At 38.3% G+C, this 25,176-nt stretch overlaps 1 protein-coding gene across 1 annotated transcript in view; it reads right to left on the bottom strand.

Moving 5' to 3' along the window:
• The window catches only part of SYCP2 (synaptonemal complex protein 2), a 55,990-nt gene that overhangs the window by 26,764 nt on the left and 4,050 nt on the right, over window positions 1-25,176 (bottom strand). The window contains exons 2-21 of the mRNA XM_078392126.1: window positions 22,541-22,681; window positions 19,608-21,406; window positions 17,364-17,388; window positions 16,641-16,726; window positions 16,368-16,456; window positions 15,806-15,840; window positions 14,192-14,334; window positions 14,062-14,114; window positions 13,583-13,628; window positions 13,186-13,281; window positions 10,700-10,760; window positions 10,094-10,242; window positions 9,404-9,478; window positions 6,937-7,083; window positions 6,477-6,573; window positions 4,497-4,657; window positions 2,490-2,559; window positions 2,321-2,378; window positions 1,716-1,840; window positions 1,229-1,635 (exon numbers count right to left, since the gene is read on the bottom strand). Of these exons, the coding sequence (XP_078248252.1) occupies window positions 1,229-1,635; window positions 1,716-1,840; window positions 2,321-2,378; window positions 2,490-2,559; window positions 4,497-4,657; window positions 6,477-6,573; window positions 6,937-7,083; window positions 9,404-9,478; window positions 10,094-10,242; window positions 10,700-10,760; window positions 13,186-13,281; window positions 13,583-13,628; window positions 14,062-14,114; window positions 14,192-14,334; window positions 15,806-15,840; window positions 16,368-16,456; window positions 16,641-16,726; window positions 17,364-17,388; window positions 19,608-19,775 (2,091 nt within the window). The 5' untranslated portion in view covers window positions 19,776-21,406; window positions 22,541-22,681. The remainder of the gene's footprint in view (window positions 1-1,228; window positions 1,636-1,715; window positions 1,841-2,320; window positions 2,379-2,489; window positions 2,560-4,496; window positions 4,658-6,476; window positions 6,574-6,936; window positions 7,084-9,403; window positions 9,479-10,093; window positions 10,243-10,699; window positions 10,761-13,185; window positions 13,282-13,582; window positions 13,629-14,061; window positions 14,115-14,191; window positions 14,335-15,805; window positions 15,841-16,367; window positions 16,457-16,640; window positions 16,727-17,363; window positions 17,389-19,607; window positions 21,407-22,540; window positions 22,682-25,176) is intronic.

Below are 25,176 nucleotides of genomic sequence, written 5' to 3'. Positions count from 1 at the left end.
GGCCATTTGTAACTCACAATGAGGTTGCTCTGTAGAAGTACAAATATTCCCATTTTTGTGAGTCCCGGAGACCATGGAAAAGAGTAATATTTTCTACAGTCCAAACTCCTCATAAGAACTTGTACAGTACCTAGCCTCAGGCTTTCTAACATGGGCTAATGTGAGGCTTTAATCCCAGCCAAAATAGAACATTTCCCCTCCTCACAGATATTGCATTGCAAACATTTTTTCCTGAGAAACTGGAAGGTTCATGAACATTGTACCCTGTTTCCCCGAAAATAAGACAGGGTCATATTAATTTTGCTCCAAAAAACACATTAGGGCTTATTTTCAGGTGATGTTTTATTTTTTTTTCATGTACAACAATTTACATTTATTCAAATATAGTCATGTCATCTTCTTCTGGTTGCTGCACAATGCTGGAGGGCGAGGTTACAGTTAACTGAGACTTATTTTTGGGGTAGAGGCTTATATTACGAGCATCCTGAAAAATCAGACTGGGGTTATTTTCAGGTTAGATCTTATTTTAGGGGAAACAGGGTATGTTTTCCTAGCAGTTAGACTCCAGTGGTTTCAAAGACTCCACTGAAGGAACAATACATTATAGGAGGAAAGCAGTATTCTTAGGTGACCTTGGTTGGTAGAATACTCTTTTGGCTAAAACAGATGCAATTCTTGTGAGAAAATTGTTCCCTTACTCAAAGTTCATTTTACACTTATTTAATCTATACAGACAAAAGTTCCTAACCTTGATGAACTGCACTTTATTTTTCTTTAAAGAAAAAATACATTATGTCTGGATTATTTCAGTGGTATGTCCTCAGTTTAACATAGCCACGAAGGTTTCTAAACTTTATTTGAGCAGTAATATCGGGAGGAGTGCTTAACATTTTCCTAATCTACATTGTCCTCAAACTGTTTTTTCTGTTCACACAAGGAAGGATAAATAGCCCTCTCCATTTTCTTCTTATGACAAGAAAAGCACCTGAAGTATGTGCAATCTTAATCATGAAATGCTTGGGACACCCACCCAGAGATCACTGGATGTCAGCCTAAACTGCATTTTTAAACTAGAGGTAGTATGCTATTTTTTATTAATTTTAATCAATTAATAAAGCTTAGACATGAAGGATGCTAGAGAGGCTACTTGATAAAATCACAATGTACTAATATGCAATGCGTGTATACTTAGCCTTGCAAGTAATGATAAAATTTAAGCCTACTTTACCTTTTCACTTTTCCCACGATCAGTTTTCTTAGTAGTTTTTTTCCCAGAAGATAAATCACAGCTAGTCACAGTACCTTCAAAGCCATCATCATAATCATTTTTTTCAATAACTAATTCTGAGTGTTTAAGATTTACTAAAGAATTCATGCTGGTAGCATTAAGAGGCATTTCAGGTTTAGTAGAAACAATCTTGCTGCTTCTTGATGTTTTCTCATCGACATCCTTAAACCTGTTTTGTGATTCTGCACTGTTTCTTGTGACATTTTTTGTTGGTATTTTGTTGGTCTCATTCTGCTGCTCCTTCATGTTTTTTCCACTACATTGCTGTTTGTTTCTCAACTCTGAAGTCATTTCAAATATTGAAGAAAATGCTCTTTGCTTGGCAGCTCTATCACTTAAGCTAGAAGCTAATGCAATAAAGACATTTTAAGTTAAAAATGGGATTTTGCCACAGATAATCCTTACAGATAAAATACAAGTTTCTAACCTTGATAGAATGCGCTCCGTGATGCACTACTAGTCTGCTTGCTACAATTTGATATTATCTTCTCAGGCACTGAACACATCTGTCTTTTCTGGATCTTAATTCCAGTAACACCACTGTCTGGCATTCTTTAAAAAAAGCAAGCTTATTTAATCAACAAACATTTTTATCAATCTATTTCGCACAAAATATGAAATGCTTTCATTCTATTTCAATAAAACATGTAACCAGTACTCGAATTATGCTAACACATTTACCAAACTTGTTTACCTATTAAAAGATAGACCCTAAGATTAACAATATTTTAAAGAAAATTACAAATACTGACATAATACTTTATTTTTAAACAAACTGTTATTGTGCTGGATATTGGGCTGCCATTTATCATCTTTCTTTTTTTCAGAGAACTGATAAATCGGCTTGCCATTATTGTATTAAAAATCACTGTTGAAATAATGCTTATAAAACCACAAGATAGAAGACAGTAATTGTTACTGTCTTTGTTAAATGTATATGTGGAAAATCCCTCCTTATCTGAAATCATGACAATGTACCAGATTTTACTGCAACTGGTAGCTGCAATTTACTCTTAATTTATCTGTACTTACAACTGTTTGTCACTTCTGCCTTCTTGCCGAGAATCAAAGATAATATCTATTACTTCATCTAACGAAAACAAAAAATATAAAAATTAAGTACTACTCTTGGTCAAATTTTTATACACAAAAATGGAAACAATTTTAAAGCACGTTTTGTGAAATTTATTGAGCTACTCACTTAACTTTTCCTTTTCACCAGTGTCTACATCTTCTTCATTATGGACAATATTAATGACTCCTTCAGTTTTCTATATATAAACAAAATCAGAAATTATCACTATAGTTAGCATGCGTACTGATTTATTTACATCCCACTTACGCAAGTACAGTTCAAACAAGACATAATCTTCAAGTGTAGAACATATAAAATGGATATAGTGTAACCCAGTAAAAGATCATTCAGAACTTAGTGATCAAAATCCTGTTGCTTTGCATGGTAAGTCACAGAAGTGTAGGCTCATTGAATCAATGGGGATTTGATGAGTCAGCTCTTCTGTAAACTCCACTGATTCAAATGGAGCTAACACTAGTTGCAACTTATTCTAGTGCAATGAATCACAATTAGAGTAGGTCCACTTGAATCAATGGAACTTAAGGAGAGTGTTTCATCAAATCCCCACTGATTCAATGGGTCTATTCTAGTGAAGTTTACTATGCCAAGCAACAAGATTTGAGACATTCTCTGTAAAACAAAGATGTGGGAGAATAATCAAGAGAGCACAATATCCTTTGTTGTTTATTCTTCCTTAGCAGCCCTTAAAAGAAAATGAAGCTTCAGTTAATACTGTAGATGGTTACAGCTGAAAGGTCACTGAGAACAAAGAGAAATGCTAGGGAAGAACAAGTCCAGTGACATAAAACTCTTTTTCTTCATCATCCTCTATTTGATCTTTGCTGCAGAACTGCTAGAAATTCCTTTGTGAGAAAGTCTGCATAGATTAGCATGTGCATAAAGAATGATATAATAACCTTTTGGGTTTCTATCTGTTCAGCAATTAGACAAACACATTCAGTTTTCATGCACTGGGGTGCCCGATGATCTGTGCAGCCACACACATAAGATTCTGCGTCTGTAGAAAAAAGAACTCCCTCAAACATCTGAGCACTTTAGTCAGGAAGATGGTGCTCGTTTCTATTCTCCTTGAACGATCCTACCTCTGCATGTGTCTATGGGCTGGGCAACTGTCTTCCTGCTCAGTACATTTGCAACTGCCACAAAACAAAACATCTAGGAACAAAATGTATTTGCAGAAGGAAGAGAAGGTGATGCACAGACAGAGTTCTGACTCCTGTCCTCTGAAGATGCTGACCACAGAGACTGGTGAAACATTAGGAAGAACAACCTTAAGAACATGGCCAAACCACCCGGAAAACCCACAACAACCAGAAGGTGGTGTGTTTGCTGGATGATCTCTACAATGCCAGATGCAGGTGAACAATGTGGTTCTTTTCATTATTTCTTTACAACTGGTTAACTGATGTACCTGAAGAAGGGTGCAGGAACACTATAAGCTCTTGAATTCATGCCTAATGCATAATGAATGAAACACATGACAAGACAGAGGTTTGGTGGGAATAGGCTGATGCAGCAACACTGTAACAGCTAAGGTTGCTGGAACTGACATAATCTCTGCTAGCAGAATTGAGGAGGTGGCTACTCAAATAATGTAGTCATCACTGTTTCAATATAGGTGTGCATTCATTCTTAAATACAAATTCCAAGAAGCACACCAAGCACATGGATAGAGTCAAAAATATATACATAGTACTCAGAGCTCATAAATTGATTATAGATAGCAGATGCAACATATTTTCCAGTTCGATGACTTTTCAGTAAAAAAGGTAACTTTATCTCTTTCAATCAAACAAGTGGGAATCTACCACCATAATGGGACTTCCTCTCCTTCCCTGACCTTCCATGCCAGAAGTGGATTAAGACCACTATCTTTTCACTGATTCATTAAGATCAAAAATAAGGATCAATGATTTCTACTTTTAGTCCAAAAGGGAACATGGAATTGCCGTCCTCTATCCCTTGCTTCCTAGTAGAAAGAACAGCTTTTGCCATGGTGTACTCCAGCGCCATGTACTATTCTCACCCAGATCATGTGGAAATGGGCAAGTCTTTGCCTGCTTCAATCAATTTCTAAGCTCCCAAATATCTGAATTGTGTACACATAGCTACCTGTTCTACAGAATTATTTTTTCCAAGAGGTCTGGTTGCAGAACATGCAGATTCAAAACTAAACTCCATTGTTCTTTTATCACGTATGGAGAAAGTACTGTTCTTTTCCACAGAGCTCATGATTTGAAGAGGCATCTTAACCCGGCTTTTTCGTGGGGTTGCTGCAAATAAAACACTTGGTTTACTATAATACAGTCTTTACTCCTTTGCATTATTTGCACCAATTTATTATAAATGGACTTACTACTAGAGATGGGATATTCATATTTGTCTCTTGGTGGAGACGAATATGAATATTGCCACCACAGGTGGCCAGACCAATTTGAATCTCCCCCCCCCCCCAGAACCAGGCTGTCCACTTAGTGCTTACAGCACGGTGCACACACCCCATCATCGTTCATGATACGCCAATTGCAGAAGTAGCCTGTTCGGAGCTTCCCCACCTCCCTGTGCTGCTGATCAATCTGGTGAGGAGGTGGGATGATGAGTTTCTGTGCTCAGCTGTTAAGTGGTGAGCAGCACAGGGAGGAGGGGTAGCCCTGGCTGCGATACCTCTGCGATTGGCATGTTACAAATTTTGATGGGCCAGGTGCGCCATGCTGCAAGTGGTAAATGAATAACCTGGTTTTGGGGGGGAGAGTCCAATCGCCCTGGCCACTTGTGGTGGCAATATTTCTATTTATCTCCTCCAAGAGATGAATACAAATATCCCAACTCTGCTCTTTGGCTGCTTGACAAAAGTGCCTTCCCTTTTCTGAATAAGTCTTAAATCACTGTCCTAGGAGGACTGTATCTGTTGTGCAAGACTCCTGGAGAGGAAGATAGGTAATACTGTACATGGGCTTGTACCATACCTGTAAGAATGCCTGGGGATGACCAGTACAGAGGTTATTGCTGCTTTAGTCACTAAAACTTCTGGTTTCATTTTGTATTGTTTTGTGATGCAAAGAAATGTGATGAGGGCATGTTCTTTTTAACTGAATTTATTGTCTCTCCCGATCAGAGCAATCTCTGGGATCCAGTTTAGCAAACAGTCACCAACACAGTCTGTTTGGGTCTACTGATAGTCTTCCTTAATAACTGGGAGCACAGCTACCATTCTTCTAGTTCAGGGATTTTGTGAGTTATCTTTCCCCACCTCCTATTCTGAATAGGTATATAAAACAGCAGCTGGCCCACTTGTGTAGTAGAAGTATGCGGTCTTCTGTTATGTCCAGCATAATCAGAATATAAAATCGATCTTCCTGATATCAAATAATATATATTTTTGTTTCCAAGTATGCAGACTTAGCCAGGAAGAGAAGGGGTCAGCTGCATATCTAATGGAAGAGAGTTCCATAATTATATAGCCACCACAGAGAACGCCTGGTTTTGAGTAGTTGATTTCTGGGCCTATCTTGGGGCGGCCACCCATAACATCCCACTAGATGAGGTATAGGTGGGACAGGTAGATATTTTGATAGAGAGGTGCTCAAACAAGTAGAAAGGTCTTAAATCATTAAGGGCTTTAAATATCAACATGACATCTGAACTTGGTCCAGAAGCATACAGGCAGTCAGTGCAAATGCACCAGGACAGGTGATATATGATCACATCATGATGTTCCACACACCAGCCTAGGTGCTGTATTTTACACTTGCAGCAGCTTCTGAACCACCTTCAAGGGCTGTCCCATGTAGAGAGTGTTGCAATAGTTTATCCTCAAGATTACAAGCACATGAACCAGTATTGTTAGGAACTTCCTGTCGAGATATGGGCAAAGATGTGCAATCTGCTTTAGATTTTAAAAAAAGCAGACCTGGTCATGGATGAGATCTGATTCTCCATTGAGATTGTTGGGTCCAGGTGCACAACCAGATTGCACACTTAATGATAGGTGTTGCCCATTTGTGATAATATAGAGCATTTTCTATGACAAATTATCACATTCTGATAAAACTGAATAACTAATAGAACATGAAAATATCTCATCCTACTTACAGGTATTAGCCAATGGTAATGTACTCTGCATAGATAAACTGGCAGAGGATGGCACAATCATTGATGCCTCTGACATTTTCCTTTTACCTGGGGAAATCTTTAAAGAAAACAAGAAAGCATACTTTAGCACAGAGGTTGTCAACCCCCAGTCCGCAACCTGGTGCCAGTCCGTGGCCAGAGCCGGACCAGGCCACAGAGACAGACCTCCCCCCACCCGCATGCATACTCCCTCCCCACAGCTGCTTTGAGCACATGCAAGCATGCCAGTGCAGTGTGAGTGCTCCCCCACCCCTTCACGCATGCACCCAAGTGCCCGCTGGGGGGGGGGTGCCTTCCTCAGAGGCTCAGCCAGTCTGCAGTCCCGAAAAGGTTGGGGACCGCTGCTTTAGCATGTGTGCCTCTGCTCATACAAAATGGAATACATCCCCTTATTTTATTTTTTTGACAATAGAAAACTTACTATTGATTGAACTGTTTGAAAGTCCACCTTGTCAGCTTTTTGATTCAGAGCCATTTGTGTCTTAGAATGCCGATGCAGGGCATAACCTTTTTCATCCAGTTTGCTTCCTTCATTCAAAGGTGACATCTGACTCTCAGGTACAAGAACCTATTCAATAGTTTTGAAAGAAGCAAAATCCCCCTTCTATATAAAGATATCACTTAAAATATTTCAAATAAAAGCCACAGTCTCTATTCAAAAAAAGTAAAACCAGGAAGCACAACAAGCTTTAACATCCATGCTAAGCCCTAAACGGTTTAGGGCCTCGATATTTGGCGGAACGCCTTCTACCACCAAGTTCTACCCGTGTCACTCGCGCGAGCCAGGAGGTGAGGTTGAGGAGCCTAACGCCGAGGGAGGCCCGGAAGGAGAAGACAAGAAATCGGGCCTTCTCGGCGGTGGCTCCTCGCCTCAGGAACAACCTTCCCCCGGACATTCGCGCGGCCCCCTCGCTTCCATTGATGCTACGGCAGCTTTGTCAGCAGTGGCTCAGGACTTCATGTCCTCTGTTATGACTACAGATTTGTCCCAAATGGTATCTGGCTTCACCTATGCTTCAGGACACACTGTATACTTGCTTTTTTGTACTGGGGTAGTTGTTAGTGATGTGAGCATGGAGGAACTCTCTGCGGTTCCATTGTCATAGACAGTTCATTAGCTGGTGGGCTTTAGGCTCACTGGAACTCAGAGCCTCTGTGGGATTGGGGAAGTAATTAAGATGGTCTGCCCCATGAGATTGATGGATCCAAGTACCTTGATGGCTCTTGGGGTGTTTCCTGTGACTTTGCCAGGCAATTCTGTCAAAGCTCTGGTTGACCTGTGGAATGGGGAAATGGCCAGGGCTGTTGACACAATGACTCCTAAGTTTTTCCATCCCACAAAGTAGAGTCGAACTGGCCTCCTGGTTCACCAGGGAGTTGGTGGTGATGAAACAAATGGGATGGAGACTAGAGCAATGAAGGTGGAAAACTGAGAGTCTGCCACAACCAACCAGTCATCTATATATGGGAAGATGCCGATTCCCACAAATGCTGAGATAAGCTGCCACAGGAGTCATGAATTTGGTAAAAATCCTGGGTGCTATACACAGACCAAAAGTGACATTCTTGAACTCAAAGATCCTGGTTCCCAATGCAAAATGTAGGAAGTGACAATGGTCTAGTCAGATGGAAATATGAAAATAAATGTCCTTAAGGTCTATCATAGCAAGCTAATCTCCCTTCTTTAGTAAAGGCATTATCACAGAAAACATCACCATTCTGATTTTTGTGTGTGTCTATGAAGGAGTTGACATCTCTCAAGTTCAGAATTGATATCAAGTCCCTGTCTTTCTTTGGCACTGTAAATTTATTTTATTTATTTATCTGATTTAAATAAGCCACTTGGCTGGGAGTAGAAGCCTTTGTTTTTGTACTGTTGAGAAACACCTTGAATTGCATATATTTTGCAATAATGTTATATCCTCCTCTAACATTTGAGATGGTGGTGTAGCCCTGAAGTGCCCAATTGATGGAAGGATAGCAAGCTCTATTGTAAAGCCCTGGGCAAAACACATTCTGAATAAATAATAATTTTTTACTTTTTCATGGAAGAATAAAAGGCACTAATGAAGAAAGGCTGAAAATGAAGAAAATGGTGATTTATAGTAATTTCAAAGCAAATTCAGCTCTGAAAGACAGTTATAAGTCTGAGGTAAAGCTGTTGGGTAGTGGCATGCCTGCTATGTGAGACGGTGGCTTTTTTCAGGCTCTGGAAGATTCTGAGGAGGTCTGTGCAAGCATAGAAGAAGCCCATTATTGTGAATCACAGAGACCACAAAGAAACTCCCAGTTGGACTACAGTAGCATGCTCTATGCGGGGTAACATGTTGGAACGTGTTTGGAAACTTTAGTGGTTCCAAAACACCGTAGCCAGATTGTTAACTGGGGCTGGTTACAGGACTGTATCTCCCTTTATGAGCCTGCCTGGATTTTAAGATCATCTATTGGCCCCACTGCCCTCACAGGTGTATTTGGTAAGGACACAGGACAGGACCCTCTGTCACTGCTCCCAGACTTTGGAACTTCCTTCCACAGCCCTGTCTTTGCTGCCATTCAGAAGTAAGGCAAATACTTTTCTCTTCAGGCACACACTCTTTTAATGACTAGGATTTTTTAAGGGATTGTTGTATTTAAATCTTATAAATATTGTAATAATTTATTATTCTTTTAGTATTGTTTCTTTTAATACTGTAAGCCACCTTTAATATTGTAAGCCAAAATACAATATCCTCTTACGAAAAAGGCAGCATATACCGCAAATATTTTAAACTAATAAATAAAACAAATAGACTTAGACGAACAAACAAATTATAAAACATTTATCAGTCCAATCTTATACTGAAACTTGCCATTATACTATTCTACTCTGCCTTAACTAACATACATACCTGTGATCCACTTTCATCAAAAATTACATGGACTGTAGTTTTAGCAACTGACATCGCATTCTTCCTTGTAAATCCCTAAAAAGGTATCAGTAAGAAATATGTCAAGCACAATGCAGAGAAGAGGGAGAATTTTGTATTCAGTTTTAAAGACCTTATTTTATGATTAAAATGTATTTTGTTTGCAAAATCTCTTGGGAAATCAATCAACTTGTTCACAAAACATAAAGCCTACGAAGGACAAATCCATCCCAATTATTTTTTCTGATATTTCTACCTCATTGAAAAATAATATAGCAAAGTCAAGCCTCTTTATCAGAAAAAGTGAAGATATAATTTTTTCAAGGGCTGAGTTTTCTGAATCTGTATTTGACGCTATAGTTAAAGCCTAGTATTATTATAGACAGTTTCACATCAAGATGCACATTTTTGTCCATGTGCCTTTCTTGCTTTGTGCAACTGGGTAAAAGCCACCATTTTTTATTTTGCAGCAATTCCACAATAACAGTTGGAAACTACTGAATTTATATTTGGAACACTTGCTTCTAACTTCTTATATGCAACTTTTGTTTTGGCAATTATAGGTCATACTAAAAGAAAATTAGAAATAACACATCTGAAAACAGCTATAAAGAATTAAATTTCTTTTAAAAATTGAAACAGAAGAATATAGAAAAGAAACTTTTATCTTACTTTGCATTTAGTTGCTCCATAAACTTTGCTTACTGCATCCGCAATTTCCAATGCAGAATCAAAAAGCAATGTTATTTTATCCCCTTCTTTTGTATCCACAGAGATTGGATTGTTTACATGTATTATTAGCACCTTTTTTTGGTCTTTTTCTAAAAAAAAGGAAACACATCCATTAGTAACGTAAATATGAATAATGTAATACATGTTTTGTAAAAACTGAAAAAGGGCAAGCAAGGCCTTAAATGTAAATACTGTTTAAGCCTTTTTTTAAAAAGCTTTTTATAAATGCTAATTAGGAATATTGCACTTCTCCCTTAAAAATAGCAATTTGAAATAAGAAATGATTCACATGTTTCTGTTGTTGGATATACTGAAAGTTCACATGTAATAGTTCTAGGGAGAGAAAGTTTAAACCAAATAGCTAATAGGAACTGCATGTTTTAACCCAGGCACTCTATTGTAAGTAAGGCTGCTCTGTGAGGGGTTGCTACCATGTATGAGTGCTTGCAAATAACTGCTAGTTTTACACACACACACCCAAAAAACAAAAAAGACAAACAGAAAAAACAATAACCCACCACTAATCTATAACTTTAATGCCAGTACCTTCAATAATGTATGTATCCACTTCTTCCTCAGGAATGCAAATAGTTTCCCACTGGTTACCCTAAAACAAAATTGTTTTAAAAAGATGGGAATTCTAACCAAGCTTTTGTTAATCCATTTTCCTCTTAAAAGGCCTAAGCTGTTAATTAGAAAATACATCTCCTGGAAGGCTATATTCTGGTCTCATAACATAAAATCCCTGTATTTCTGTTGTGAAAATGTTAACATTAGTTTGCCATTTATGCTTACTTTAATACTGTGGACAGATTCATTACATTGTTTAATGTGCATATGCACACATTATTCACAATATATTCAGGAGTGGTTCATCACTGCCTTCTTGTGCATAATACTAACAGAAGTTAGTTTCAGAGTTTCTGCTGCTGTCCTTTAAAGTTCTTCAACCAGTGACACCTATCACTACAGATACCACCCAGTAGTTAACCTTCAAGACGTCCTCCATCTCCCTTGTAACAGGAATTATCACTTCTTTTCTGCCATTAGTTAATAACCCAATTGTTAATCTAGGACCAGTGGTTCCCAATCTTGGATATCCAGATGTTTTATTTATTTATTTATATTTATTTATTGTATTTATACCCCGCCTATCTAGTCATTTCGACCACTCTAGGCGGCTTACAACATAAGGATAACAAGTTCTTAAAAAATTTATAACAATTACTTAAATGATTCTATAAGATGGGAAAAATAAAAATAAATCAAATAAAGAGAAAAAAAAGGAAAGAGAACAGGAATTAACTGGAAGGGAAGGCCTGCCTATACATCCATGTTTTTAGTTGGTTCTTAAAAGTACCCAGCGAGGGTGCAGCACGAATCTCTGGAGGTAGGTTATTCCAGAGACGATGAGCCACCGCTGAGAAAGCCCAGTTTCTAGTTCTTTCTTTCCGGGCCTCCCTCAGCGTCAGGCTCCTCAGCCTCACCTCCTGGCTCACGCAGGTGACACGGGTAGAACTAGTTGGGAGTAAGCATTCCGCCAAGTATCGAGATCCTAAACCGTTTAGGGCTTTATATGTAAGCGTTAACACTTTGAAGTCAATGCGGAAACGGATGGGCAGCCAGTGCAGCATGGCCAGAGTAGGAGAGAGATGTTGGTATTTTCTCACTCCAGTAAGGAGTCTGGCCGCCGCATTCTGCACCACTTGAAGTTTCCGCATCAGCTTCACAGGAAGCCCCACGTAGAGTGCGTTACAGTAGTCTAATCTAGAAATTACGAGCGCAAGTACTAAGGTAGTGAGCGCCCCCGTGTCTAGGTAAAGTCGCAGCTGGGCAATCCGCCAAAGGTGGAAAAAGGCGGTACGGACTACCTATGCCACCTGCGTTTCTATGGTGAGCATCGGGTCCAGGTGTACCCCCAGGCTGTGGACCCCACTCTTCGCGGCCAGAGCCACCCCCCCAAACATGAGGGAGTTTCCCAAGCCACGATCCACAGGGCCACCCACCCTCAGAACTTCCGTCTTGTCTGGGTTCAGCCTCAGCCCGTTCTCCTGCATCCACTGCTGTACGGCCCCCAGGCAGTGCTGGAGGGACAGGACGGCATCACCTGCAGTTGGTGAAAAGGAAATATAGAGCGGGGTGTCATCAGCATATTGATGGCACGACGCTCCACATCCCCTGATGACCCCACCCAGCGGCCTCATATAAATGTTAAACAGCATTGGGGAGATGATCGATCCCTGTGGAACCCCACAATTGAGACTCCATGGGGCCGAAATACTCTCCCCAAGCTGAACTCTCTGGGGGCGGTCCTCCAAGAAGGAATGGAGCCAGGCTAGAGCCAAGCCACCGATACCCAACTCAGAGAGCCTCCCCAGGAGGATACCGTGGTTGACGGTATCGAAGGCCTCTGAGATGTCGAGGAGGACCAATTGTTCTTGGATTAAAACTCCTCAAGGCCTTCACCACTAGCTGTGCTGGCCAGGATTTCTGTGAGCTGTAGTTCAAAAACACCTGGGGATCCAAGGTTGGGAAATACTGCTCTAGACCAGTGGTTCTTAACCTTTGTTACTCAGGTGTTTTTGAACTGCAACTCCCAGAAACCTCAGCCAGCAGAGCTGATGGTGAAGGCTTCTGGGAGTTGCAGTCCAAAAACATCTGAGTAACAAAGGTTAAGAACCAGTGCTCTAGCTAGACCATTAACTTTTAGGAGAGACGACTGCATCTTAGCTTTATATGCATGTAGCTTTGACCATTCCGCACTTGGCGATCTTTCTAGGAGTCTTGACTTGGAATGGAGTCTGTCCTCCTGATATTATCACTCTCACCTTTCACGACTTTTTCAAACCCCTTCACCATACTAAGGAATGCATCCAAGAAGGCCCTGCCTCATGTACTTAGGTCTTTAAAGCACTAGCTTGTCTCTAACAAGCTATGAAGTCATTTAATAACATTTTTTCATTATAATTCATTCTATTTGTATACTAGAACATTACCATTAAACATATTAATAACATTAAGTATCAACCTACTTCATCATCTGCAGCAACATAGAAGGATATACTTCTGCTACCAGTATTAAAATCAATCCAGAATTCTTCAAGATTATCATCTGCTGGTATCTGTAACTAAAAGAATTTCATTCCCCCCAAAAGGAAGGAAAGGAAAGAAAGAAGGAAAATTATAAATATATGGACATAAATATATGGTAGACATTTTGTGTCTAAACTGTCTCCATGTACTATCCTGATACCAGGATAAAAACAATCAATTTGGAATTTTTCAAGACATTCCATTCTTCTCTTTTCTCCTCCAAACAGTTTTCTTGCTAGCCTGTCAAATGCATTAATTAGTCCCATATAAATTTAAATAAACATATAAATAGTCCAAAAACATGTAATAGAGATGAATTAAAAGAAAAAAACTTACTTCATAGTTATCCAGGATGGCTGATAAACAAGGATAGGTAAAAACTCTGCAAAACAGCATTTTCTTAATGAAAATATTTTCATTTCTCCCTTTCATCTCCACTCATTTTCTCCTAGTTCCGTAATGTTTTTTCATGACAGGTTTTCTAAATTGTTAATGTTAATAATGTAACTGTACTGCATTTAATTTTCTTCTGACCTCCATGTCTAGAGGTCCTAGCCCTGTTCTGGATAACATTTTATGCATCTGATGAAGTAAGCTGTACCATGAAATATTTTGTTGTAATAAATGTGTCTGCATTTCACAGACTTTTTTGCTGCCACAGGCTCACATAGCTATGCCTCTGGAAGATGTTACTCTAAATACTGTTTTCTGCTTTGTTCTATCATATTAATTGTCTTATGAAAAATAAAACAGCTTATGTGTTATTATTCTCAAACTTTAAGAACTGCATTCTACTAATATTAATGCTTCCCTACCTTCTTTTGTCTCCAAGCATGCCATTCACTTGATTAAGAAACTTTCTGCAGTCCTATTGATGAGAAAGGCAGTATAAATATTGTAATGATTTTTCTGCTTTAAAAGGAATACTATTTGAATGTGTCTTACTGTTTCAAACTCAGAATCCTTAATTCCTTTAAATGCATTAGAAATAAACTCCATTGAAAACCATTGGCTTGCCAGTTCTCCCCTTTGTTTTTCCGATGTCATTCTACATAAAGCTTCAGTAATGGCAACTTGGAGGTCGTAGTCTGTAATACACAAGACAGAAATATTATCATTAATCCTCTTTACAGATGATAGACACAAGAATAAATAATACACTAAATATACAACAAGAGAAACGAATCAGATTGTTGGAGGGTGGCAGGTTTCTAGAAAAGTCCTAAGGGAGCAACTTGCACTCTGAGATCAGTCAGGTCAACAAGGATTAAGCAAGCTGGAGGAGGTGGAGGAAGAATGGAACAAAGTATCCAAATAAAGTCATGGCTGTCATTCTGAACAGCTTTCCATACTTCAACACATTTATTGCAGTCCCCTCTTCCATTTTGGAACATAAATTAAAGCTCAATTCAGATACTATGCAACATAGTTAAAACAAATATGCATGCTGGACACCCCTGCATCAAAGTGGAGACAAACCCTGATTCTTCAGTGTTCCCAATACCATGGAAAGCTATCACTTCCCACACAAGAGTGCAGTTGGCAAACTCTTCACATATTTTTTTAAATTGGCTAAATCTTGCATAGGATATGAACTGTTTCCATTTTGTTGCCTTTCATTATATCAGAGTACATGATCACATTTACAATTGAATACTTGCTAAAGCCTTGGAGCAGGTGGCATGTTCTTCCAGTGGTCATAGGATATGCTGGCTATCCCCCTTCAGTGGGCAGAAAGGGTGAGTGGTCCACACATGGCAAGAAAGATGCAACCTTCTCTTCAAAACTGCTGTGGAGATTGTCATCTCCAGCACTGGAACTCTGATATCAAATAGTGTAAAATAGCCTTCTGCGGGCAGGTCCACAGGAACTGGTTCCCAGTCCCCACGCATGTTCCCAACCAAGCAGCAGATCCACATAATCTCTGGTCTTGGTGCAGATTTATCCCCACTTTTAAACTTAGGGGACAGAATTTTTCTTCTTCTTCTAATTGCTGGGATGAAGAAAGAGTTTAATACCCTCTTTCCTTCCCTTCTGTCCTGGTGGCATAAGCCTGGCAGGGCTTTGGATGAGGTGGTTTCTCCATACACGGTTGTCACCACCAATGACAGCAGGATTGCTCTGCCCATCAATGATTCAATGTTTTTACATCACAAAGCAGAGAAAACAACCAAAAATAAAATTCTGTATATATTTACAAGGTAAGGGAAAAATAATAAACACTAAGTGGACTATCCAATTTTATTTTTATTTTCCTGTCTTGGTTCTCCACACTACCTGTTCTACCTATCGTCGAAAACGTGAGTTTTTTCTGATAATACCTTGCAGTGTACAATTATCAACTGTAATCAACAAATTTCTTTTCTGCTTTTGAAAAACTCAGATGTTGTTTTGTCTATACACAGATGCTTTTTGGATGAACATTTTTTGCTCCTTGTCCCTTGAGAACAACTTAGACATTTTCTACCAATATACTGTAACATGTTTAGAATGGGACATGAATGTAACTGTTCTGGCTATTATTAGAATAAAGACTTTAAAAATATAATCTATGCTTACCCCCAGCTTCCAAAATTCTCTTTCCCATATCATTCCTACAAAACGAAAATGATCAAGTAAAGCTAATTTATTTTTGTTCGACATCTTATGCACCTTCTATACATGACATACATTTGCTGGTCATAACCATATTTAACAGAAAATTGTATTTCAAATATCTGTACTGTTTAAGGGTTTTTTAAAATTTTGATTCCTTATGGTGTGCAAAATGGCAATTTACTACCTCCTTCTTAGGTCTGACTGACATCTAATGTATTAGTTACATTATGGTTCCCAGGACCATAGAATTTCAATTTAAGTCATTTCTAACCAACAAAGGTGTTTTAGTTATTCTAAAAGCAGCTTTCTTATGGAAAAAAAACTTGTTTGGCTAAGTTGTTTTAAATTAACCTCAACAAAATGTTTTTACATGATTTTGCAAACTGATTTTGTATTTTCCTCCCAAATGCCTAATTCTTTTCAAAAGTGCAGTCTGTCAATCAAGGTTTATTGAATACTTTATTGGTTTATAGCCAATCAGGTTGTAAGGTTTATGTGACCATATTAAAGATAAAATAATCACATGACATGCAGCATTTCCTTTGTAGAAATAATTTTCTTCCTAATATCTCGAGGCATAGCATTAAGCATTGTGTTCAATTTTCTTACTGCCTAAAAGTAATAAAAAGAAATAAATTAATATTAAGCACATTACAGTCAGCAGCATTTGCAATGCACAAGGTTAAAAAGGTCTCTTATTACTTTGTTTCTTGTGCATTAGTTGCATCTTTTTAAAATACTCCAGGTGCATTTAGATTGCCTTTAAACTCTACAGTATTAGAACAAAATTTCTTACCTCCTGCTGAATATAAATGTTAATGTTCTTATCAGTAGCAAGATCACATGTTCGCAGTATAAAATTTTCTAGTATTTGTATTTTACCTAGATTAAAAAATTACAACATACTAGTAACTTTAATAACAGCAGTCATAAAACTAAATTTACTTGAAGTCATCTACAATTACCTAGGTACATAAACAGTGAACAGGAAATACTTTAATTCAGAATGTCCATGTTTTGTAACTACTGTCTATGTGGAGACAAGCTAATCAGAATTAGCATACAAGGTTTCTAAACCTACCGCATATGAAACAGATGCAACAGAAAATGGATGAAAATCAAGAGGCTGGATTCCTAGAGCTAGCTAACTAGCTTGCTTGCTTGCTTGATTTATTTATTTATCCTTTCGACTTGTCTGCCACCCACACTCTGCAAGAGTCTCTTAATCGCAAGTTTATGGATAGCACAAATGTTTAAACATTAAATTCAAGAGATTTAAACTGCTCAGCTCTGTATAGGAGAGCAGTCCCTCCCCCTGCCCAGGTGATTCATTTAAGTCATTCTGTGCAGAAGGGGCAGCCAAAAATGTAAGACCTATCAAAGTGTATAGATTACTTCAAAGTTCATAACTCAAGCCATTTTTTTTACTGTACTGTACAGAATATACTTCAGCAGGGATTAATCTCAGCCCAGACAGGACTGTGGAACTGAAAATAACATAAAATCTTTTCAGACATACCTTTGCTGCTAGTATCATGTACTACCTATAATTTAAATAAAAATGCATTAAACTCATGCTATATATAAAATATGACTAATAACTTTCATATGATTGTGGGTTGTATCCCAGGGTCGTTTTGTGCTACTAGCAACCAATTCTATTCATGGTAGGCTGAGCTGTCAGTTCTCACCAAGCCTTTGCAGCCCCCTGCACCATAACATTTACGTTTCCCCAGGGCTCCCCAACTCTCAGGAGCAACTATCACACAGCACAAGAAACTTGTGGTATACAGGGAGGATTTACAATAATTGTTTCTGCCATACCTTGTTTAGACAGAAAATCATAGGTATAATCCATATGCATTATTTAATCCAGGTAAAAATATATCCAGTACCAATACCACCATTGTAATTAATTCATGCAGTTGGGTATTTGTTTTCTATTGCTTTTCCAGAGTAGTGCCTAGTCACTAGATGAGTGTGATAGAAATGTAATTATAAAATAAAATAATATTTGCCCATTTGCACAAATGGCATAGCTTTTGGAAGCAAACTGTTGTAAGTTAAGAAATCTCCGTAGATATTATCTGTTGCATGCTGAATCATGTAATTTGGTACGACAAATAAGACCTATGGAGATTTCTTAACATGGCATTTCACATCTAAAAAAATATACTGCTTGCATAACTGTACAAGATTTCAGCCAATACTTATATAATTTAATTATAAAATTAATTCGTTTCCACAACATTATGCTGATAGGAAAAAAGGGAGATGTCAGGTCTGAGAAGCTGACACTTGAACCTCTTCCTGAGAATCCTACAGAACTTCAGAGACCTCCAGGGAAAAAGCCTGTGCTCCACACAGCTGTCATTTATTTCAAAAGAGTTAATCCGACTTGACTCAGCGGAATATTTTACACCTTACATAATTCTCCCATCTTCTGAATATCCTTCTGATTTATTTTCCCCATGCAATACAAATAAGTGAATGTCCAAAAAAGTATCTGCTTTTCTTCCTTTTACTGAATAGGCATGTGTAAGCAGATATAAATGAGTTGTATAAAAAGTGCCTCCTGGAGCAGTGGTTAAACTACTGTACTGCAGCCAATACTGTCCTCATGGGCCAGGGTTCAATCCCAGATAGCCATCTTAAAATTCATTCAACCTTCCAGCCTTCTGAGGCTGATAAAATATGTATCCAGCTCATTGTGTGTGGGGGAGCAATAAGAGCCTGCATAATTCCCATATTTGTCCACTTTTTTCTAAAATAATTAGAGGGAAAATTGAGGGTTTTATACATGGAAGGCAGCAGCAGGAGGCGGAGACTGAGGCAAAGAAGCAGCCAGGCTCAGCCACCTCTCACTGCTGCCCATTGACTGCTGCCACTGCCGCCAGATTGCCCCCTCCAGCGATTGTCTCCTTGCAATTGGGCGGTGGCGGCAGTAGTCAATGGACAGTAGTGAGAGGCAGCTGAGCCTGGCTGCTTCTTTGCCTCAGTCTTTACCTCCTGCTGCTGCTGCCTCCACCGCTGGTTGTTCAGTGATCATGCAGCCCTTTGCTGCACAGGGCTTAGCAAAAGGAAAGGAAAAGCAGCAGTCAAAGGGAGCCCTTTAATCCCTGCTTTTCCCTTTCTTTTGCTAAGGCCCGGGTTTAGGAAATTTTCTAATGTGAGGTTAGAAAAGGGGGGAGGTCGTCTTATACATTGGGTCATCTTATAAACAGAAAAATACAGTAACTTGTAAACCATCCTCAAAATGCTTTAAATGCCATTTGGTGGAATACAAATAGACACTTTGCTTTTTTGTTTTTATATTGTCTACTGAATACAGTATCTAAAAAATTAACCATTAAAATCTAACACAATGTTGTGAGAGTAGGACTATGAAAACTTAATGAACTAAATGAAAATATAAGTACTGTAACTACTCTAAGAGTGGCAGAGGGATGGCAGAGAAAGAAAAGTATAAATTAATGTTTCTGCTCAGATTCCCTCTGGAATACTGTAACATAATACATATTGCACTTAAGCATTCTATTGACTGAGATTTTTGAACTTTATATCTTTCATCTGCACATAGAATGAAATGCACATACAATAAAAAAGATAGGATTTTTTAATCTGTTGAATTTTACTTATCTCAAATATACTTATGTAGAAAAATATTTAAACATGAAAAAACTACTTGTTTCAAAGATAATCTTAATTATAAAATAAGTACAAGTTAGCTAAATTGCAAACTATGAAAAAAGTTTATATTTACCATGAGGATATCAAAGAAGTCTTCAAAAAGAATAGTCAATTTGTTATTTTTTTCATTTGTGTTATTTTCTAGGAATCCTTTGGCCTTTTCAAACCAAGTAACCATGTAAACAAAGAAAATTAAATGAGTACATTCTTTTTTTAAAAAGAATGCGATTATTAACAGCATTTACAAGCTGCATTTCAATTAAATAAACCTGCATGCTAACAGTAAAGCACAGCTTATGATTTGACCTGGGTGTAGGTACTCACATCTCCTGCCCCCATACCAAGTGTGGATGCAATGAAATCAGAAGCTTTCACTTCCACTTTACAGCTAGTAATAATTTCCCATCATTTTATAACCATTAACTTTGTGTGTGAGAGAGGGAGTATTAACTAGTTTATTGAAATCAATTAGAATAATTTACCAAGCCAGGAGCATTTGTTTGTTTCAATTTAAAAAGCACTTAACATTAACCATATCTTGTCTGGACTGGGCATATCAAGAAACTATACTTAGTTGGAAACAGAAGCAAAAGTATCAAATTTCTTCTCAGGGCTATGATACGAAAAGAATATAAACCCCAGATTCACACACATACCATGAATGAAGGTAATACTGGTGAATACTAGATCTAAACCATGACCCAGAAGTCAAACCACCTATTGTGAGCAAGGAGGTGAGATGGAGAAACCTCTTGCTGGAGTGCTGTCCATTGAATTGGGGGAGAGAAAAAGGAACAGAAATTCAGGAGTGACAGTTCTGTCAGAGACAGTTGGTGCAGATTCCCTCATGGGGGCCAAGGAGGAAAGAGCTGTTGAAGGTCTGAGGGAGATGGGAGAGATGAGAGAGCAGTTGGAAAAGGCAAGAAAAGAGGAAGGAGGAAGACCAATAAGAGCAGGAAATGGTGAAGGTTGTCAGGGAAAAGAAAAAAGGAGTAGTGGCAGAGACTGAGACAGAAGTGATAAGAGTCAGGAGAGAGCAAGAGCCAGAGGGGAGAAAAGACACTGCCACCTAGGTGGGAATGGATCTGGCTGGAAAACCCCTGGGACCCATAAGTGGGAAAGATTGATGGTGCCTAGGGAAGAAATTAACCATAGATGGAGACCTGCCATTCCCCAGAGACCATCATATTGGGGGAAGACTGAAGCAAGAGAGTGAAGGCATAAACTGAGAAAAGGCAATGGCAGAACAGGAACAGAGGGAGAGAGCATAATGGCAAGCGCAGGAGATGATGAAGAGGCGAGGGCCTTGGGAACCTGGGAATTTTTGGAACCCAATAAAAGAATGAGGTGGGAAAAATACATGGGAGACACTACTGTGCCCTTGTTGCTGTTAACGATGGGGACGACAGTGAAAGGCTGGCAGCCGGCAGATCAACCGGCACCTTAGAATGTTAGTTATGGGAATCTGTTAATTAAAGAAGAATGGAACCCCTTTTCAACCCCCTTGGTAGAAAATGAGAGAGACAATGTTCAGTTGGACACCAACAGTTTCATTTATGTTCCTGCAATAAATGTTAATGTATTACAACTTGAATCTGTGTCTGCTTCTGAAGAAGTAAAACCTAAGGAGGAAAGGAGGAGTCATGACTTACCATCTGAACCCCCACACTTAAAAACATAGATGCTGCTATTAGTTCAACCCCAATTAGTCTCAGAAAACACTTTAGCATTGCATATACTTATCTTTTGAACAAGACTGTATTCTATCATCGCTGGAAACCCAACTTCACCTAGTATGTTGATATTCTTGCCATGTTTTTGGAGAACGTTCAACAAGGTAGACACATTCTTGAGTTCTCCTTTATCAAGTCCCTGAAATTGAGAAACCAAGATATAGTTCAATCTTTACACAAAAGTCACTCAAAAGGAAAAAAAATCCCTAGAAATATAAATTTTACATTTTCTGTTTTTAAATACAGTACAGAAGAAAAATTGCACAATTTATTCTAACTCCTTTTTTACATGATTTCCCCCCCAAAGGCCATTAACTATCGTTCTTCTTAACTGTATAAAAAAAGCTTAATTCTGAACATTTTACTCTTTAGTAAACCATATTTCAGTATTTATTAAATATTTATATACATACAAAAAGATAGTCAAGAGGAAACTACAATATACCTTTATCAGAAAACTAACACATTTAGCTTCACAAAATGCTACCTCAGGCCTTCATAACATGACTCATCAAACTGAATGCAATACAGATTTTTTACACATTGCATTGAAATCATTCCTTTCCTCAAATGAGCTCAAGATGGTATATGTAGTTCTTCTATTCCTGACTTCATTCTCACAAGATCCCATGAGGTAGGCTAGGCTGAGAGACAGTGACTAGTTCAAGGTTACCAATGAACTGCATGGTTCCATGAAAATTAAAACCTTGATCTGATACAGGTCCAGTCCAACGCTAGCTACTAAACCACAGTGGTATTATCATCATACATGCACCTCTATTTTTAAAGCTGCCAACAGAAAGCAAAAACAGGATATTCACTAAGTTTTTGGTGGGTTCCTCTTGGGGTGATTGGGGGGATACCAGAGGTGCACAAAACAATGCCTTGCTACAGGGATGGTGAACATGTGTACTTCAAGATGCTGAATGACTGAACAAATGTGCAAATTAATAAACAAATTAAATTTGTGGCTACAATCAGCTTGAGGTGCCACATTATAAAGCTAAGGATGCACTCTCTTTTCTTCCCATCAATTCACTGCATATCTGTTAGTTAAAAGCTAAGGAGGCAGATTTAGAAGCTCAATGAAAAACCAGCACAGAATCAAACCATTTTTGTGCTGCTTATGGAATTATAGAGAATTTAAATATATGTATAACAGAAATCCCTTACTTCCATGAGCTAATGCTTCGTGTCCATGGTATTCACATAATCCAAACTATCTGAACATGTAATTTTTCAGTACTTAAAACATAAGTCAACTGTCCAATACCTGGCATATAAGTTTGTCTATTTTGTTGAGAAACTGTTTGCTGCACTTGTGAGAAATACTGTCATAAATGTCATTATCCAAAAATGGTTCCAGTCCTTGGAAATCTTGCTTTTTTGTAGCATCATCTATGCATTTTTCCAGCTGTCGGGGGGGGGGGATATACAATAAAAATTACTTGTGTTTAATACTTCATTTTCAGGGAATTTAACATGCTAATAATTACAAAGGATTTTCTGAATTTTAGGCAATTTGTATGGAACAATGCGACAGAAAGCAGTAAACTGACTGACTGACTCTATCAAGCAGGTTCAGCTTAAACAATGAACAATTATGTTGGGAGACATGTTTACTTAAAAAAAAATTAAGAACCATTGATGTTAATGTTTGAAAGATATAAACATAATTTTCAAATACATTTGTTTGTTTGTTTGTTTGTTCATTCATTCATTCATTCATTCATTCATTCCCTGCCCATCTAGACCAAAAGCTATTGATTTGTATTACTATATTTAGGATTTAACCTCCCAATAATTTTAAAAGTGCAACAAGGAACATTTGTGTCCCAATAAGTTACACTGGCTAGGACAAAAACCTCCATAGCAAAGAGCAACAACAGTAAACTTTCTTAAAATCTCATCTGTTTCTGGTGTTGTTGTTTTTTTAAAAAAAAGACTGGATATGGCAAATGGTTGAGATATGGAGAAACTGTTTGCAATTGCTTATTTTGGGGTAGGGAAATACAGTAATACAGAAAGTGCTCACCCACAACCAGCCTCTCCTTAATTCTTAATGAATTTTGTCATTTAACCTGAAACTGAAACTGTTTGCAATCCTATACTTTTTTTAATGGTTACTAAGAACATTGTCATTGAACTTTCTGCATTTCAATTACCTCTGACTCCTCTGTTTCGAGTTCCCCTTCCACCAGCACATGTACATATTCCTTGCAACTGGGGATAACACTTGATGCACTGAGGATGTGAAGTCCATTTAAGCTTCTATAATTATACATTTGTGAGTCTATGAGGTACCACAAGGCTCTTGTTTCACATATGTGCACTTGTGGGTGTGCATGCAGTAAATTACAATCTATTAAAGTTGATCAACGCACAACTTTCCTTCATCATAAATATTTCAATATGCACACAGAGCTCTCATGTTGAAAAGAGTTTCAGTGTTTATTTCAATAGAAAAGCAAAGTACAAAGGGGAAAAACCCATATCACTGGTGCTCTGTGGCCTAAATTCAATTGCTAGTCTCAACTAGAGCAGAGACATTGAATCAATCAGATTTATTCCACAACTGATTCAATGTGTCAACTCTAGTGGGAAATAGAGTTTAGGTATACACGTTGTAAACATCCTGTATTTGTATATACAGGATGTTTACAATGTAAGAATCACTGGTTACTAAATCACAGATCCTTGGAGAAAATAAAACATGTTTTGGAATTCATAGCACTGCACTATTTCCACTAATCTTTATTTTACATACTCTCCAAGTACATTTAGAATGTAAGAGGAAACTTGGAAAGTTACAACAACAAATATGTGTCTGCTCCTTCAAATCAGTTTTCTCCATCAGTTCTAGCTCTAGACAATTAAATATTGAATTTCAGCTAGAACTGCTATAAACAAACAAATGTATTATTAATGATGTGACTGCTACATGCTGTAGCATGTACCTTTAGCAGGGCTGTCATTAACAGCACTGCTAAATTCTTGCGAATTCAAGGCTGCAATTTCTTTATCAGGTCAATCAATCTCATATTTGGTCTTCCTCTTTCCCTGCTGCCTTCAAACTTTTCCTAGCATTATTTTCTTGTCCAGCAAGTCTTGTCTTCTCATTATGTGCCCAAAGTATGACAGCTTTAGTTATCTGTCTTTCTGTTGGTCCATAGCAACATTTCCTTTAAGCTGTTTGGCCATCAGTACCATGCACCCAGAAAGTGTTGTCACCCATTTGGTTCTAGCCATGGCCAGAACCCCACCCAGCACTGGCAGAAAATTAGACAGAACACTGGTCTATAGCAAAGCTCCCCTCCAGCACTGTATTTCAAACAAATTGATCCCCCCTTGGCTTTCTTCATTGTCCCATTTTCACATACATACATAGTAATCAAGAATACAATGATTACTATGTATCTTAATTACAATGATCTTGATCTTCAGTGCAACATCATTACACTAGAAGTTATTTTTTGTCTCCATCATTGTTGTCTTTTGGGGTCTCAACTGGTTCATTTATTGTTACAGTATCCATTTCAATTACTACTGAACAAAAATATACAAATTCTTTAACAATTTCAATTTCTTCACTGTTAACACTAAAGTTATGTAGTTCTTCTGCGGTCATAATTTTTGTTTTCTTAATGCCCTGCTTTTGTACCTTCTTCTTTCACTTGGAGTTGTTTCAAGTCACTGGTATTTTCTGCCAGTAATATGGTATCATCTACATCAGCGGTCCCCTACCTTTTTAACTCCATGGACCGGTCAGGGAAGGCGGGACACCCCCCTTCACTTGCAAAGGAGTGCAGGTGCGCTCATGCGCAGGCTGGAAGGGAAGCTTGGGGGACACCTGCACACACTTGTGAAGGGGTGGGGGCACTTGCATGCCCACTTGTGCACATGCTCAAA

The sequence above is a fragment of the Pogona vitticeps genome, chromosome 4 (assembly GCF_051106095.1).
Source record: "Pogona vitticeps strain Pit_001003342236 chromosome 4, PviZW2.1, whole genome shotgun sequence".
Classification (NCBI taxonomy): domain Eukaryota; kingdom Metazoa; phylum Chordata; class Lepidosauria; order Squamata; family Agamidae; genus Pogona; species Pogona vitticeps.
The sequence above is the reverse complement of the archived record's forward strand: the minus strand, read 5'-3'. Positions and strand labels throughout refer to the sequence as shown.